The sequence below is a fragment of the Ooceraea biroi genome, chromosome 8, assembly GCF_003672135.1.
Source record: "Ooceraea biroi isolate clonal line C1 chromosome 8, Obir_v5.4, whole genome shotgun sequence".
NCBI classification, from domain to species: domain Eukaryota; kingdom Metazoa; phylum Arthropoda; class Insecta; order Hymenoptera; family Formicidae; genus Ooceraea; species Ooceraea biroi.
Window position 1 is genome coordinate 4,690,429 of NC_039513.1, and position 16,083 is coordinate 4,706,511.

Below are 16,083 nucleotides of genomic sequence, written 5' to 3' on the forward strand. Positions count from 1 at the left end.
AACGATTCGTGAGTTCGTTCGATTACGCGCTGGAATTTATCAGCGACATATTTCCGCGGAAATATCTTCTTTAATATCTTTGGCGAGGTCAGAAGTTAGAATCGAAGAGCTTAATTCACACGACGGAAATTTACCTTAACATGTTTGCATCCATTTAGTAGATAGATAGATTAACACTCTAGTAACAGCACAGTAATTCTAATAATTCTAATCTATGACAAATCCATTTATGCATTAATGATTTACAAAGTGCTAAATAATAAAGAGAAACTACCACTTTCATTAAGAAAGATATTCGTTGAATTTATTTTCCGTGCGCGGATTTGATTGTATACATGGTATCGATTGCATATGCATATCTTCGTACGCAGGCTCATATTTTAATTCAGCATATTACTTTAATCCGTTACGTCATTTTGGGATTATTTTACAACGCTTTTATTGCTATGAGACTGGATACAAAACAAAATAAATTATTGTCAGTTTCTCTCTCTCTCTCTCTCTCTCTCTCCATTTTTAGGTAAACGCGACATTTTAGCACATCGACATAAAGTATCGAACCTTTTATACGCGGCCGCTATCAGAGATTAAATTTCAATTAACTTATTATTAGTCCAAGTGCAGCGCGGCCCGTTAACCCACATTGCTCGCTTAACGAAGCTCGACGGCGCTTACGGGTGCAATGCGCTCTGGCCGCATTCCCGGAGAGGTAAATTCTCCGACGATAAATGCTAAAAGCGCATAGATTCATCATAGAGATTTACAGTGGCCGTACGGCCTGGAATCGTATTTTCTAGTATTAGGGGAAGATGGGCGAGGCTCGTTTTCTCTCCGGCCAGCGTACACACACACACACACGCATACGTATCTCGGAGCAAGCCTATTACTACCCATAACAGTTATGTACTTTATGATGACACGCAACATATGGACACCACCGTTATAAACGCACTCGCTCGATACATGTGTATAAAATAGGTATATAAAACTATCAAAGTCTCATCAAAACTACATTTAAAAATAATAATGTATCAAGTAGCAAACTAATAAAACTTAAACTGTTTCACAATATTTTAAAATTACCTCACAGCTCAGATTTAATAAAAGATGTACGTGTGTGTGTGTGTGTGTGTGTGTGTGTGGCGCGGATAATTTAGATTAAAAATAGTAGAGATTTACGAGACAGATCATTTAACAAAAATCACTTGATATTAGTTATTTTTAATCTTGGAAAACTAGTGTGCATTATTTCTTTGAATATATACACATATATCATATATTTAACATTATGAAACTATGTGTATAAATATATATAAAATTTCACATATACAGACACACATTAATATTAAATAATACTAAACTATTTACCGCATAGGATTTACAAACAATATGTTATGTTAAAATGTACTGCAATCAAAAAAATAAATCATCGGAGAATACAGCTGCGATATCTTAAAATCTAGTAGATTCTCGATATTAAAATACGAAGAGCGTAGCGTAGTAAGTTGGCGAGGTGCTCGAAATGTTCACGCGTTCGATCGGTGAACACCTATACGACGTAAAAAGGAGGTACCTTTCCAAATTGCATTTGCAATTCAGATGATATAACGGCGATGTTTATCTCGCGATATATTTTCGATATCGACCAAATGAAACGGATATCTCCGAATTCAGAGCAGACTCCGTATATCACGCACATTTGTAGTTTGTTCATTTTATGATTTCCTTGATTTGTAGCTATACAGTGACATAATTTGAAGTGTAGTATTAACACCAAAAACTTTATGAAAAATCAAAGACATTGTTTCTCCTATCTATCTATTATATCTATTATATCCGGTATAAAAAATATCACATACGTCGACACGAAAAGATTAAAATAGAAACCCGTGAAAACGACATACGTTACATGCAACGTTTTTACCTGGAAACAAATTATTGCGCTAAACTTGTAACAACGCGCAACTACGTTTTTTAATTGTGCACGTCACGAAAATAAGTATATTATTTTAAGCAATGCAAAAATTATATATTTAAATAAAAAGAAAAAAGTACAATTAATATTTTAGCAATTAATATTGAACATTAAAATCATATTTCCTTTTTTTAAATGTTACTGGATTTGTAGATAAAAATTCTCATTTATTTTATGTTAATTATTGTAATTACTGTTTGTAAAGATAAAAACATGCTACAAACGAATGCGGTAAAATTATTATTGTTTATATTTGCAGATTTATGATTACACTCATATTACAATTGTAGTAGTCTTAAAAAACGTAAAAGAAAAACAAAACCTGGCACCCTCGTAAAATGAAGATGGTAAATTTTACAATTTTTCGATCTTGGCAGTTTGCCCGCTACCAAATGATATCCATAGCGTCGAAAACATCCCGTCGACGCCTAATTGCAAAAACCTCGGCAAGACTATAATTGACTCAAATTCTGTTTGCAAAGCATGTGCTCTAACGAGACACCCGATTATTATCCGCATACGTCCAACGAACCGCAGCAACCAGCGGCAATCGTACCAGATGCGACTTAATTAACTCACACCTGAGAAACTGGCAGATAACAGTAGTTTCTATGAATGCACATAAGGCGAGAGAAAGCGAGAGATATGAAATTAATATTCCCTGCACATCTAAAATTCTCTTGTTTCAAATGAAAAGAAAACAAATAATTAAACATCGTTTAGATTATTGTGACATTTTACGATTTATATAATCTAATAGATAATGTATCAGGATTTAGTGAGATATAAAATTTTTATAATAAATTGTTTCTTTTCCTTAACATCAAATAATAAAATGTAATATACAATTATGAAACATCAAATATGAAAAGTACGTTAATGTTTCAAGTTCCACATGATTGCAATTATCTATTGTCACAATTGTCTGAAAAAAGAACGAGTAAGGAGAACGTAAAGTGTTCGTCGTCACGGCGGAAAAATACGCTAGCAACGCGCTGACGCGTGCAACGAATGCCGTTGCGTAATCATGGTAGAGGGAAAGTCGCGCGGGAGAACGTTTGGCCGGCTCGCGTGTGTTACTCTTTACGAGGTCCCTTTCCGTGACCATGTGCTCTTTAGGCCGGGTCAATATCCTTTCATCTGCTCGACCACGTACAATTAAGCTCTACGCAAGTGTCCGTTGATTAGCGAAGACTCGCGCATCGCATAACTGACAATGAGTTGTGGACTTATTTCCAGTGGCTGTGCGAGCAATGCTGCTCGAGTTTCTCGTCGAACATTTCATTTCGGTCGGTCGGTCGGAATTCGTTTTGCTTCGCTTTTCGACTCGGTTTATTTCTTTCTTCCATAACTTTTATATTAATATGATTATCATCACTATTTTATGAAAAATGACAATAACCCTAAAATATCTTTTATATAAATCATGTATAAGTTCGGACACTTTCTAGAGAGGAAGAAACAATTCATTTTCTTGCTGCCATAATATATCATGATAACGTTTCCGTTTCACGTAGAAAATACTTTAGAAGTCCATTTTCTCTTTGACATAAAGCCACTCGATTCCTTCTATATTAAAACCTCCTTATTTTGTAATCCATGGAATTTATATCGGTTTTGAACCCCCATGGGAAACGATAATGCGGATAAGTGAAATACCTAAGATGATTACGGTCACATTTCACGCCCGATCGCTTTTTCTAACACGGGACACTGACAAGCAGAGTACTCGACTCCAATAGGATAAAAATGCACGCGTCGTCTGTATCGCCGTGAATCTGAATTCCATTAATTATGCGTGGTCGAACATAGCGCGGCGAGCGATAGTGCATGTTTTTGCAGTGACTCTCCAAGTGCTCGAACCGATGTGAGAAAACGCTATTGCACGGATGTCACGGTATAAATACGCGATATCGATGCACACGTAATCCGCTGTGCATGCAGATGTACACACAGATATTACGCCAATTGTGCGCGCATGAATGTCTCTAACTATAGAGATGTGTGTTACGTATATCTATGTCATTATACGCTTGTGATGTATGTGTATGCGTTGAACATTAGCAGAGACCATAAACGCTTTTACAGTCTCGCTGGTGCAGGCCGGTTCATCCGCCTTTTATTTCCCCCTTAATATTAATACGATTGAAAATCGCTGTCGTCTTATTTATACGAGATTTTCACGCAGATCAGTAATAAATTTTCTTTCTGATAATGCCCATACATGTATTAGGAACAAAAGTGCAGGTGCAATATACTTAAAATTTTAAGATTTCCAAAAGAACAAAAAAGGACTAGATTAAATTGCGTGAGAAAAAACGTATCAAATTTCACTAATTCAAATAAACATCGACAAATTTTTGTAAAAGCAGTGATCAAGCACAAAATACGTGAAGTCTCGAGGGAATCCTTCGCGTAACGACGTAACTTCTACGGCCGTGATATCTATCGGAATAAGAGGTTCCGTCACAGTTGCAGTTTCAGTTTGCCCCGAAATAACCAAGAGTTTGGCAAGTTGCGATAGACCACCCCAAGAGAAATCTCGATAACGGCCATGTGCCGACGTGATATAATTCGAGTTACGCCACAACCGTTTCGATTTAAACTGTTCACACCCGTCGATCGTTCGGAAATATCGAAGCGAGTCGCCGCGCGTGAGCAAACAAAGGAAGTTACGAACCGAGAAAGAGACAGCGCGATTCGTGAGGAGTAATTTGGAGGAGTATAAGTGGCGCCGGTACCGCCAAAAATAATCACCGAACCTGTTCCACGAGACGAACCTGTTAGTCCCATGAATGTGTATACGTAAGCATGTATAGTGCGAGTCTACGCCCGTGCACGTATACGCTTAGAACGCACCTGCTACGTAAGTTTCCTTGTGACAAGGCTTTTCACCTTCCGAATCGACACGTCTGACCTACTTAGGTTTATGCCTGATGCGACTGCAGTCATTCATTATTTAACGTACTCTGTGAATGAGACTCGAGAAGATAAAACATGATCGAGAACATAGATGATCAAGAATCGCTGATATAAATATCAATGCGGAAGATACTCAGGCATATAAAAAATGAAAATAACTATTTCAAAGTTTCAAAGAAGAGATAGTATGATACTATATTAATTATAAAAATTAAAGATTAGAATACTTTTTAAAAATTTAACTTGTCGAGGATCTCGGTAAACATCCAGTACAATTTGATATCAAAAAATTGGCTATAAAAATGTAAAAACGCTCAAAAAGCTGTTATGAAAACATATACAAATGATTGCTTCTTTATATGCTTGCACTCAGAGTGCACTCTGAGTTCTCTTTTATGGCTTTGTTTACATACCAAATGCGAGCGAGTTATTAACGCGTCCATCTGTAGAATTGTCTTTTAACCTTTGCTTAACTAAATTACTCTTTATGAGAGAAACTAAACTTTGCTCTCGAAAATGCAACATGGTATTTTATAGAAATACTAGATAAATTATAGATCGTAATGTAATAATTATCAAACTTCCGGATGCGTCATTGATGCATCACAACTATGCGTCAAAGCATGTATTACTCATTGACCGCTATTATATTGCTTTCTAGGAATCGTTTTATCCGCACAGAATGCTAGAAATCTGTAAATGTACGCGCTTAGAATAATCTCGATTATAAGAGGGATATATTTCATATCCTCTATATAACGTGCTATTGAAATATTAAAAAATGTACATACTTATTTAAATAATATATATATATGTAGCTTTGTCTCTCTTGCTTTCTATGCAGCATATACTTAAATTGTGTACAGAGTACTCGGATTACATTGGGAAATTTCGACTAATTAGAGTGTCGCCCTGTTTCGTAGCCTACATTCTTCTACACTTAAGTTTTACCATGCATGCATTGTAAGATAAGCGAGGGTACAGTGACATCAGCGGGTTCGAGCTTTTCTTATGATACATTCTTTACCCGTGACACTTGAACAAATATATGAAATTTAAGTAACTAAATTATATTATGCTTATTGTGCACAATTTATATTATTTTCTATTTTTTTTATTTTTTGATTCTTTTCTTGATATATTATTTTTTGTCGTTCTTTCTTTTTATTTTTGATTCTTTTCTTGATATATTATTTTCTGTCGTGCATTTAATCATTAAATGTCAAAATTGTCAATGTACATGTTATAGTTCGCATACCGGACGTACATTATGCGATTCGTGATTATACGGAAAAGTGATAGCAATATTATTGAGATAATAGGAATTTATTCTTCTAACAAGGACATCGATCGAAACATGAACAATTAGTGCACATTAAAGTTACGTTAAAGTAACATTTCTAGTTTATTCAGCTGATGTACTGCACATGAAGTAATCCTGTATAGATGCTAAATGTACGATTGCTAATATATAATATAAGCTGGTTTTGTTTTGATAAGTGCACGCTACGTACGAGTAGTGCGATAACTTACTCGACTTCTCCCCTCCGAATCCGGATAATATCTGATAAGATTACTTAACAGCACATATCTCGCGTTTCAGAGTTTGCGAAAGAGCCGCGCACGTATTTTATCCGGCGGAAAATCCTCAAAGAGTAGAAATGCATTTTCTGCAAAATCTGAAAACGACTACTACCTCGCAACTTCGTGGCGGTTCGATTTACAAAGCAAACTCGGAACTCGACCGCATTCAGCCACAATCGTACATACGAGCGGAGACAGAAAATTTTCAGATACACTCACTCGGCAGATCCAAGCAACCATCGGTTCTTTCGTGTTTATCCACCCAGAGGTACAGTTTTGCCAACAACCGCGCGCGTATCAGGTATCGAATTTAAACCCTCAGTCATCGACTTCCTCCTCGCTCCGAACAGTATCATCCCTGTATCAATCCTGCGCTTTCCCTCCTGCCTCTTTTCCTCTTCCTCTCGTTCTCTCTTCCTCCAATATCTCATTCGCTCTTCTTCCCAGTCCCTTTCCACTATTACGCTGTTTGTAGATAAACATTTTCCCCCGACCGAAAGAGTATTTTTTACTGGTTTTCAAAAATTTCCCTTCCTTTTCATTATATTTTTACGGTTTTTGCGGTGGTCGATAGTACCTCACAAAAATATACAAGACACGTCTCGATATAATAATTTCCGAAGGGTGCTGAGTTTCAAAACTATGTTTTGCAAGCTCTTTGCAACCATTAATACTTTGTATTGATCTACAAAGCTAAAGATGAAACTTCTCCTCAGCAGATATCAATAAAACAACAACGTTTAGGAATAACAGTAAATAACAAATTTATAAATATTAAACTAAAGAAATAAAGAAAATATATTCACATTATTGGATATTCCCATTCAACATCCTAATTATATTCGTTTCATTGTCCTTGCTTTTAAAGACACATAACTAATAAGAGAATGCTGATAATATCTCATCTCAATAATTTAATGAAAAATTGAATTCTCGTTTTCCATTTATTACATTTCGAACATAAATAAAATCACAATTTAATTATCTGGATCTAATAGTATATTAACTACATTGATTAGTTCAGTATCACTGAAAATAATGCAAAAACAATCGGCTTTCACTTTTTTGTAATAATTATAAAATTTGTAATCTAAAAAGATTTCTTTTCTACACTTTACTAACAATAAAATTTATCCATGAAGAATTTTACAGCTTCTTATTTTTCATAATGTTTTAGAACTTTCACAATTATTTTAAAGATAGATTCTAGAAACTGTTACACCAGATGATATATTTTATATCATTAAATATTATTACTTACTAAAATAGTAAAATACTTAAAATTTGTATCGTAAACTATAATGGTATCATTACGTGTCAGCTGAAATTTTGACAGTCAGAATTTCTTACGCAGTAGAATTTTCTCTATGGAGTATCATATTATTAATTAATGTGATGACAAATTAATTGAGTTTTCATCCTTATTGGGTCATTCTGCGTGCTGTCAGCAAAGTCCTTCGTGAATGCATGTATACTCGCACTCAAAGCCAAAGCGTGCCAACGACTGGCGTTCATCGATCGGCTGACTCATTCCGTCTTCAGAATTAGGTTACGACATGCATAATCACCGTAAGTGGAATCATAATAATTCGTCATTGAGAACATGACGTCACTTGCAACAAGTGCGCTTATAAAATTACGTCGGCCTCGGTGTGACGAATTTGACCGCATGCAAGATAAGAAGGTCCCCTCGTTACGATATCTCAGAAATGCAATGTGCACCGAAGAATTCGCTTGGAATGCACCTTGCATCCCGCTACAAGTACAGTGACGTCCCACGCCCAGCATTCGCAATTGCGTCAGTTTTACATCGACCTTTCCTCACGGCTCAAGGTGAGCGCGAGTTCAATCGGAGTGGTATTAAGGGAAAGGCAAGTTTTGTGCAAACATGACCTTAAACTTTCCCCGTTTCCGAGGCACGTTTCAGATCATTTTGGCATGATGGCATGCACGCGATGTTGATGTCGTCGTACGTCGCATTTTTGCACCACATCACTTGTTCTGAAATACATGTTGCGAGTATCGATCATCGCGACACATTTATCCGAGGATGGACAGTTGGCGATAATATTTAGAATTTAAGTTTTCAACGACTTTATCTGTTCAAAAATTCTATTAACCAATTTTTTATAAAGTATCGTGTTGTGCTCTTTTTCGATAATATTTGTATCGCTAGATCAGTGGAATAAAATGACGTGCGCAGATTAATTTATTGCTGTGATACAATATTGATATAAACGGAAAGCTTCTCCTTGTAATGTTAAAACATTAATGAGAAACGATGAATTGCTCATATTTATATGTACTCTTGTACAGATTGTTGTTTAAACAATAATAGATGTATTTTGTACAGATTATTGTTTAAACAATAATAGATTTAAGCTAAACATTAAATGTATGGCAATAAATCTCATATTTCATATCAAATCTGTGTTTCTATATACGTCAATTTGTTTGCATGCATGCCTTGCAGCAGTAAATAAGATAACTATGTTAGTATCAGTTGTTGCTCCAGTTAAATTTACTTATATCGTATCAGATTTGCTTATACTTTTTTTTTGATACAGCATTTTATGACAATCATGCATTTGTCACGTTAAATTCGTTAAATATAACACGAGAAATTATATAATCCAATAGACAAAAGAAGCCAACGAAAGAAAGAATAATTATCTCATTAAGAATTAATCCTGTATTGCGAGAAATAATGTGATGCATTTCGACGTGGTCGCCTTAAATAAGACCGTAATGATAATTGGAAAATAATCAATGTTCTGTTTTAAAATCTTAATGACTTGCGACAAGTTATTCGTGAATAACGAGAAATTTTTCTTCAATTATATTGCGGCATTAATTCTTCAACAGTCCCCTGCGGACGATCGGCTATCAACTCCATTTGCCAATATTCACATCAATTAATGGGAAATAATTTAACATAAAAGTATTTGACTAAGTGTTTAAGGCTATGTTTAAAACTATAAACTATAATATCGCACTTCAGATGCAAAAAATAACATAGAATTTTGCGAAATATTTAATTTTCTTGTTAATAAAAATCGATAACTAATTGAAACATTAAAATTTCTCTTTTTGAATAAATTGAAATACATGAATGATATATAATAATAATTCGGCTACTCAGAGAATATAATTTGTTATTAATAATCAATTATATAATAATCAATTATATTTTCACAAAGCAAACAATCATAATTATTTCAAATTCAATACATTATTTTCAATATCCGATGTAAATAAACAATTTATTATTGTATTTATTTAACTCCTGATGATTTAATATACGATAATTCCTCAAAACATGAATCGTTAAACAATAAATCATAAAGTATAAAATCACCAAATTGCATACAAATACAAATTTTATAAATGATATAAATTTTATAAATTTTTAATCAAACAAAAATATGTAACTCCGTGCCAGTATTGAAAATCTTACGGATACAATCAATAAATCAATAAATATGTTTTATTCCATTGTACTACACTATCATTGTGTTGCTTCCACAAATTTTTTAAATTTATTAATTATTAGTTTATTATAATATTGAATTTTGTAATATAGTAAATAAATGCAAAATTAAAGTTTACAAAATGTTTATTCAAATGCACATTCTGAATAAATTCCTTTATTTTAATAGTTTTTATGCTATTCATTTAAACTATTTTATTCAATATAGGATTATGTTGTTGCCACATCAGAGAGTGAATAATTAATTGTCTCAAAGTTTTCGAAAACAAATGTTGTACAATACCAACTGTGCAACAATTATTAGTTCAAATTCAAAATTTGATAATTTACATGTTTATCCACAAAATATGCTCTACGGAATGAATATATATTTAACATCGTGATAAAATCTATTAATTATTGAAGTCACTTAATGTATGAATGGAAAACTGGAAAGCTGAAGCCCTTCAAAGTAAGTTTCATAATAAAGTTTCTACGGAAAATCGATTTACAGCAAACAGCAACAAGTTATATTTACACACCAAAATGAAGTAACTTATTGGTACAATTCTGTTAATATAATTTTAAAACCAAGTTAATAATGTGCTAGCAATACAAGTAAAACTAAAATAAGTAAGTATGAAACATTTATGCTTATTTTGTTATGATAAATATTCTAATAATATGAAAATATATATATTTTAAATATGTACATTTACATGTATCATCATCGTGTTATTTCGAACACATATGCATTATGGAATACACACATCTGTGTTATAGAATATTTAAGTGTACACATACACTACATTGCGGTCCCTACTACATTTCCTTATCTAGTTGCATCGATTAATTCTAATCTATTATGTTGCCACAAGAAACTATCCTGTTTCAATACGTGCATAACACATATCGAGGTTATATATTTTTTCACATGCGCTATATCATGCATTACAACACTATTAATAAAATATTAATCATCTTACAATTTTAAATTATAATGTATCACGCGTACCGTTATATACCGTCCCTTAAACTTCACGGAAGTATCGTAATATACCTCCAAATTTCTGTGTTTACTTTGCATTTATGATATCCGCATTTTCGCGCTATTAATCTCCTTCCAGACTGTGTTTGAAATCGTATTTCCGCTTAAACTCTGTACATATTACACATGTATCGCGCAATAAATCATCTGTCTGAGTCTTGTGCATTATATTTAAATCGCGCGAAATTTCCTACCCATTATAATCATATCGTGTTTGGCCAATTTTCGTGCGTTATATCTGCATCGCGTTACGCGAATTGTCCGGCAAATTTCGTACGTGTAATATTGATATCACACTAATAAAAGGACCGTCAATTTCCGTGCATGTTACATTCCTCATCGTTTCCGCATTAATTATCCGCGGGATATTTTGTCGATGTCGTGTTTGCGTCGGATCATGGTCCGCGCCGCGAAATCAAACGCATTTTAAAAAAATGATCAAATGTCAGCCCTGCTCCTGCCATTGCGTGTGACGCGTTCGCCACAAGGTGGACGATCTAGCTAGCAACGATATAGAGAACACTCGTATTTCCCGCCAGCGTTTACATTCATTTCGTTATACATGCATCGACGCGTCCGTTACGCGTCCCGCACAGAACGTACACGGCACAGAGGTACCAGCGTTGCACACACCAGCCTTCCTCGCCTTTTTTTTCCTCGGAGCAATCTCAAAGCACGCGGAGTTTTCCCACGAGTTTCCCTTTCCCGCGACTCTCTTTCGCGGTGCGAAACGCAATACGAAACGTGGCTCGCGACGAGAAGGGAAAAGTTACGGGTGAATCACTCGTTTGCCTAAATGCGTTTGCTTTTCGCGAGGCAAAAGTCACAAAAAATCCATCAAAGATCAATCAGAGATCCATGGTTTATTGGTTCCTGAATCCTATGTTGGATCACTATTTTCACGCGACGATTTATGGCGCGATATATAAACAATAATTGTTTTGATACGTTTCATTGACGCGCCATTCGAAGCGCGTTCGAACGCGCATCGAAAAATGTATAGCGGATATGCATGATGAAATCTTAAATTACAACGAATCCCATCGAATGGAATTTACCGTGTTGCGGTGTCGTCGTGTATCAGATACATCAGACGCATTACCGATAGCAATCATCGATCGATGACGCAATCCAACTATTCGTTATAACGGGATTTCACCATGCGCGCGATTATGTAATTGTATATTGCGCGCACCTTTAACAGTCATCGAGCACAGCACGGCGAGGACACAGGCCCAGGTGATGGTCATCGTCATCTTGCGGCCGTTGGTAGCTTCCGTGCACATCACAAAAAGAACCACTGTGTGTCGGCAACTAAATTTTCCAGTCGTGAACACGCGGGCGTATCGCGACCGCGAGTGTACACAAAACTCGGATGCGCGGCTGTTGTGAGCGCGTTGCAAATCGGTATCGCGAGAACGCACGTCAATTCGTTAATTAAAACGTCGATCCGAATTTCGAAGTTGTCGCGTACCGTGGACTCGCACACCAAGAGAGTCGTAACCGAGAGCGACCGGAGAGCTCGGCGCGCGAAGACCGTCTGCCGCGCGCTTTACTTTCGGAGCGCTTCGTGAGAGATCGGCGACCAGCCGAGATCGCCCGAACGCGCCGCGATCTCCCTTCTCTCACAACGCGCGCGATACACCGTACGTACCTACTTTCGTTCATAACCTTACCTACGCGGCGCACACTCGTACGACACACACGCACAGCTCCGACACTCCGCGTCTACGGTTGCATTCGAAGCGCGCGCGACGAGAATCATCCTTGAATCCGTCAATGCAGCCGTGCACGCGACTCCGTGCCTCCTCCATGAGCGCGTGCTATCGCCTCCGCCGACTTCAATGTCTCTTCGAAAATCACGCGTTTCCGTATATTCGAATCTGTCATGGCGACAAATTCACTTTGCCGGTACGTCAACCGTCGTCCACCCGACGACGCCAAGAGTCAACACACGACTGATCATTACTGATTATGCCATTAGTATCCCAAATTCGATCGACATTTCTGATACCCGAGTAATACTCGCGACGTGATTAAATAAACACGACGTATCGCTTGATACATCGACGACTTCAACGAGGCTAATGGCTGTCGCGACTTAACGAACGAAGCGACTGCACATATCCGTCCATTAATGAAACATTAAGAAGTAATCACGCGTCAATTAACACTCCGCGGCGATAGTCGTCGTTAGATTTGGCACTTTTGATTGTCGTTTATCCGCGAAATTTGCTTTTCGGTAACAATCGAATACGAAAAATACGCAGAGCGATCACGGTACTATCTCAACCCGATACGCGACTACGCGAGTCGCGAAGCACCGCGAACTCAGGTTCAAATGACTCACTACGTGAATCGGGAGGGAAGTATTGTAAAACAGAGATGTCTATCGCGGTGATCAATCAAATATCAAAATAAAATTAAATAGCAAATTTTATTATGTATTGCATTGTTCTTTATAGGATAAGAAAACAAAACAGATTATTATTCCGAGTTTTAATGTACTTATTACCGTGATCATGATAATAGAGTTAACTTATTAAGCAATTAAACAATTGCAAATACATTAGTAACAAACGTACATTAGTTAATATGTAACGCGATCTGTATATTGCGTTTTCATTATACATCGGCGAATAAAAAGGCAATCTAAATATAAAATTTATTGCTAAGAATACTAACTGTTAAAATATTGCATTAAAATAGATTGATTAAAATTATTATTATCTCATAAATATGTCTAATATGCCTCTATCTAATAGTTTGAATATAATCTCAATTTAAATGTAATTTTGAAAAAAGTTTGGCATACTATATAAATAAGTAATGATCAATGTATATACGCTAAGATAATTAATGACAATCGGATTTTATTATATGTATATACATATTTTATATATAGATATCAGAATTTAATACATAATACGCTGTTTGCACGCCTGATCAGTACACAAACAGAGCGTTTGTTTTCTGTTTTGACTAACGTGGTCTTTCAGTAAGCAAATCAGTTCGTGTCGCTTCGCATCGCGTTCGATCTTGCCTTAAAAATCTCGGCGCTATTTTTACCTCGGAATGAAATCCCGCGAGTTTAGTTACGTTGGAAGTGCCGAATCAAATAAAGAAACAACAAACAAAACGTTGGGTTACTCAAAATAACGGCAAAATCACGAGAGATTCGCCAACGATAGTCGTGAAATTTCGCGAACAATTCGTTCTCATAAAACTGCACCGGTATGAAGTTGCCGCTGTATACTTCGCGAGTATACTCGAATGTGAAATGGCGTCGTGTGCCTAACCGAAGTCGCGAGTGCCGTGCGAAGCGACACGATTTCCTCGTGTTTGCGCGATTTCGTTGCAGTGTCGTTTACAATAGAACCGGTTACACTTTCGCAAAGTGCAGTGCACGTGCTGTATGAATGCCGGGAGTGCCGCGCGAAGTGATGGATCGTTGTATCGCGTTAATTAGAGCGCAGGACCGTAATTAATGTACCGTGACGTTCTTTCGATCGATTCGTATCCGCGCGAGTGAGTGTCTGGAAGAATGAGACGCGGTCGAACCAGGAGAACCAGGAGGAGGATGCTGCACCACCGATCGGTGAGTAAATTTACCGTATTTTCGCGTGACTATATATGACTTGCTCCATATATGATATACAGGGTGTCCCGGGTTTTAACCGACAAACTGCGGGAGCATATTCTACTAGTGGAAATAAGAAAAAATTCTTATATCGAGTTTGCTTAGAAATGCTTTATTACAGAGTTATAAACCAATATTGAAAAGAAATATCAGATAAGTAACAACGAAACATAGTGTAGAATTTGGAAGGTCGAAGATGTTTATGTTACGTGTATTTACATGTATTCATGTTCACTATGTTGAAACGATTCAGTATGATTGTTACTTTCACAACAGTAGCCGTTAGATTTCAATCGTCGTGTCAACTAGCAATTACTATCAGAATGCCAAAAGTGTTTTCAAATGAGGAATACACTGATATTCATTTCGTGTACGGATTCTGTGACGGAAATGCACGAGCTGCCGTACGAGAGTATCAACGTAGATTTTCTAACAGAAGAGTACCAGATAGATTTAAAGCAACGAATTACTAATTCAGTTACTGAGATGCAACAAAATTTTCAGGAATGTCGTACCGTAACAAATTCTGTACTACGTCGATGTCTAGCTTGTATCGATGTGCAAGGACAACATTTTGAAATGCGTCACTAAATCATTGCGTAGATAATTTTTATTTTTGTGAAAAAATCCGTTGTTACTTATCTGATATTTCTTTTGAATATTGGTTTATAACTTTGTAATAAAGCATTTCTAAGCAAACTCGATATAAGAATTTTTTCTTATTTCCACTAGTAGAATATGCTCCCGCAGTTTGTCGGTTAAAACCCGGGACACCCTGTATATGACATTGCATTTGTCGCGATATCGCTGCGCCCAAAAATTCACAGAATTGACACTAAAGTTGCACAAGTATGTTAAGTTAGGCACGGAGCTTCTCGCGCGTCTTGTCGCGACGAATTAAAATTAAAGCGGCAGCTTGAAATTGCATTTGCAAATCGCTCGGATGACAATCTCGTCCGACTAGCCCGTCAAGCGGACTTACTTAGCAGCCGATCTAATCTTTAGCGGACACGTACACACTTACACACACGCACGCACACACATGCGTGACGTTACCTACGCTTATCTGCAGCATCTTGCGGACACCAGAATCTAGTACGTTATGTATCTTTCGCGTAAGCATCCAAGTGTGACATGCGATATATATCGCTCGGTATGACGTATCGCAAGGTTCTAAGATAATCGCGATGATGTATGATATAGCCTGACGCGATTATTGCATTCTGGAGGTACCGTTGTAATATAAAATCGTGCGATTCAACCGATTAAAGTATCGCACATGATCAACTATTAAACTCCTGGAATACTAGACATAAATAGTTGAATAAACCACTTTTTCATATAGTTTATTTTTTATCTTATATGGATAAAAGATATATTTTGAGCTCTATCAATTTATAATAGTATCATAAAATACAGAATTGTTATCTTATGCTCAATACTTG

General features: G+C 36.3%; 1 protein-coding gene across 1 annotated transcript in view; it reads right to left on the reverse strand.

Annotated features, from left to right (window-relative positions):
- The window catches only part of LOC105279644 (fasciclin-3), a 276,241-nt gene extending 263,014 nt beyond the window's left edge, over positions 1 to 13,227 (reverse strand). Inside the window, exon 1 of the mRNA XM_026972059.1 lies at positions 12,194 to 13,227. Coding sequence (XP_026827860.1) covers positions 12,194 to 12,284 — 91 coding nt within the window. The 5' untranslated portion in view covers positions 12,285 to 13,227. The remainder of the gene's footprint in view (positions 1 to 12,193) is intronic.
- Positions 13,228 to 16,083: the final 2,856 nt, after the last annotated feature.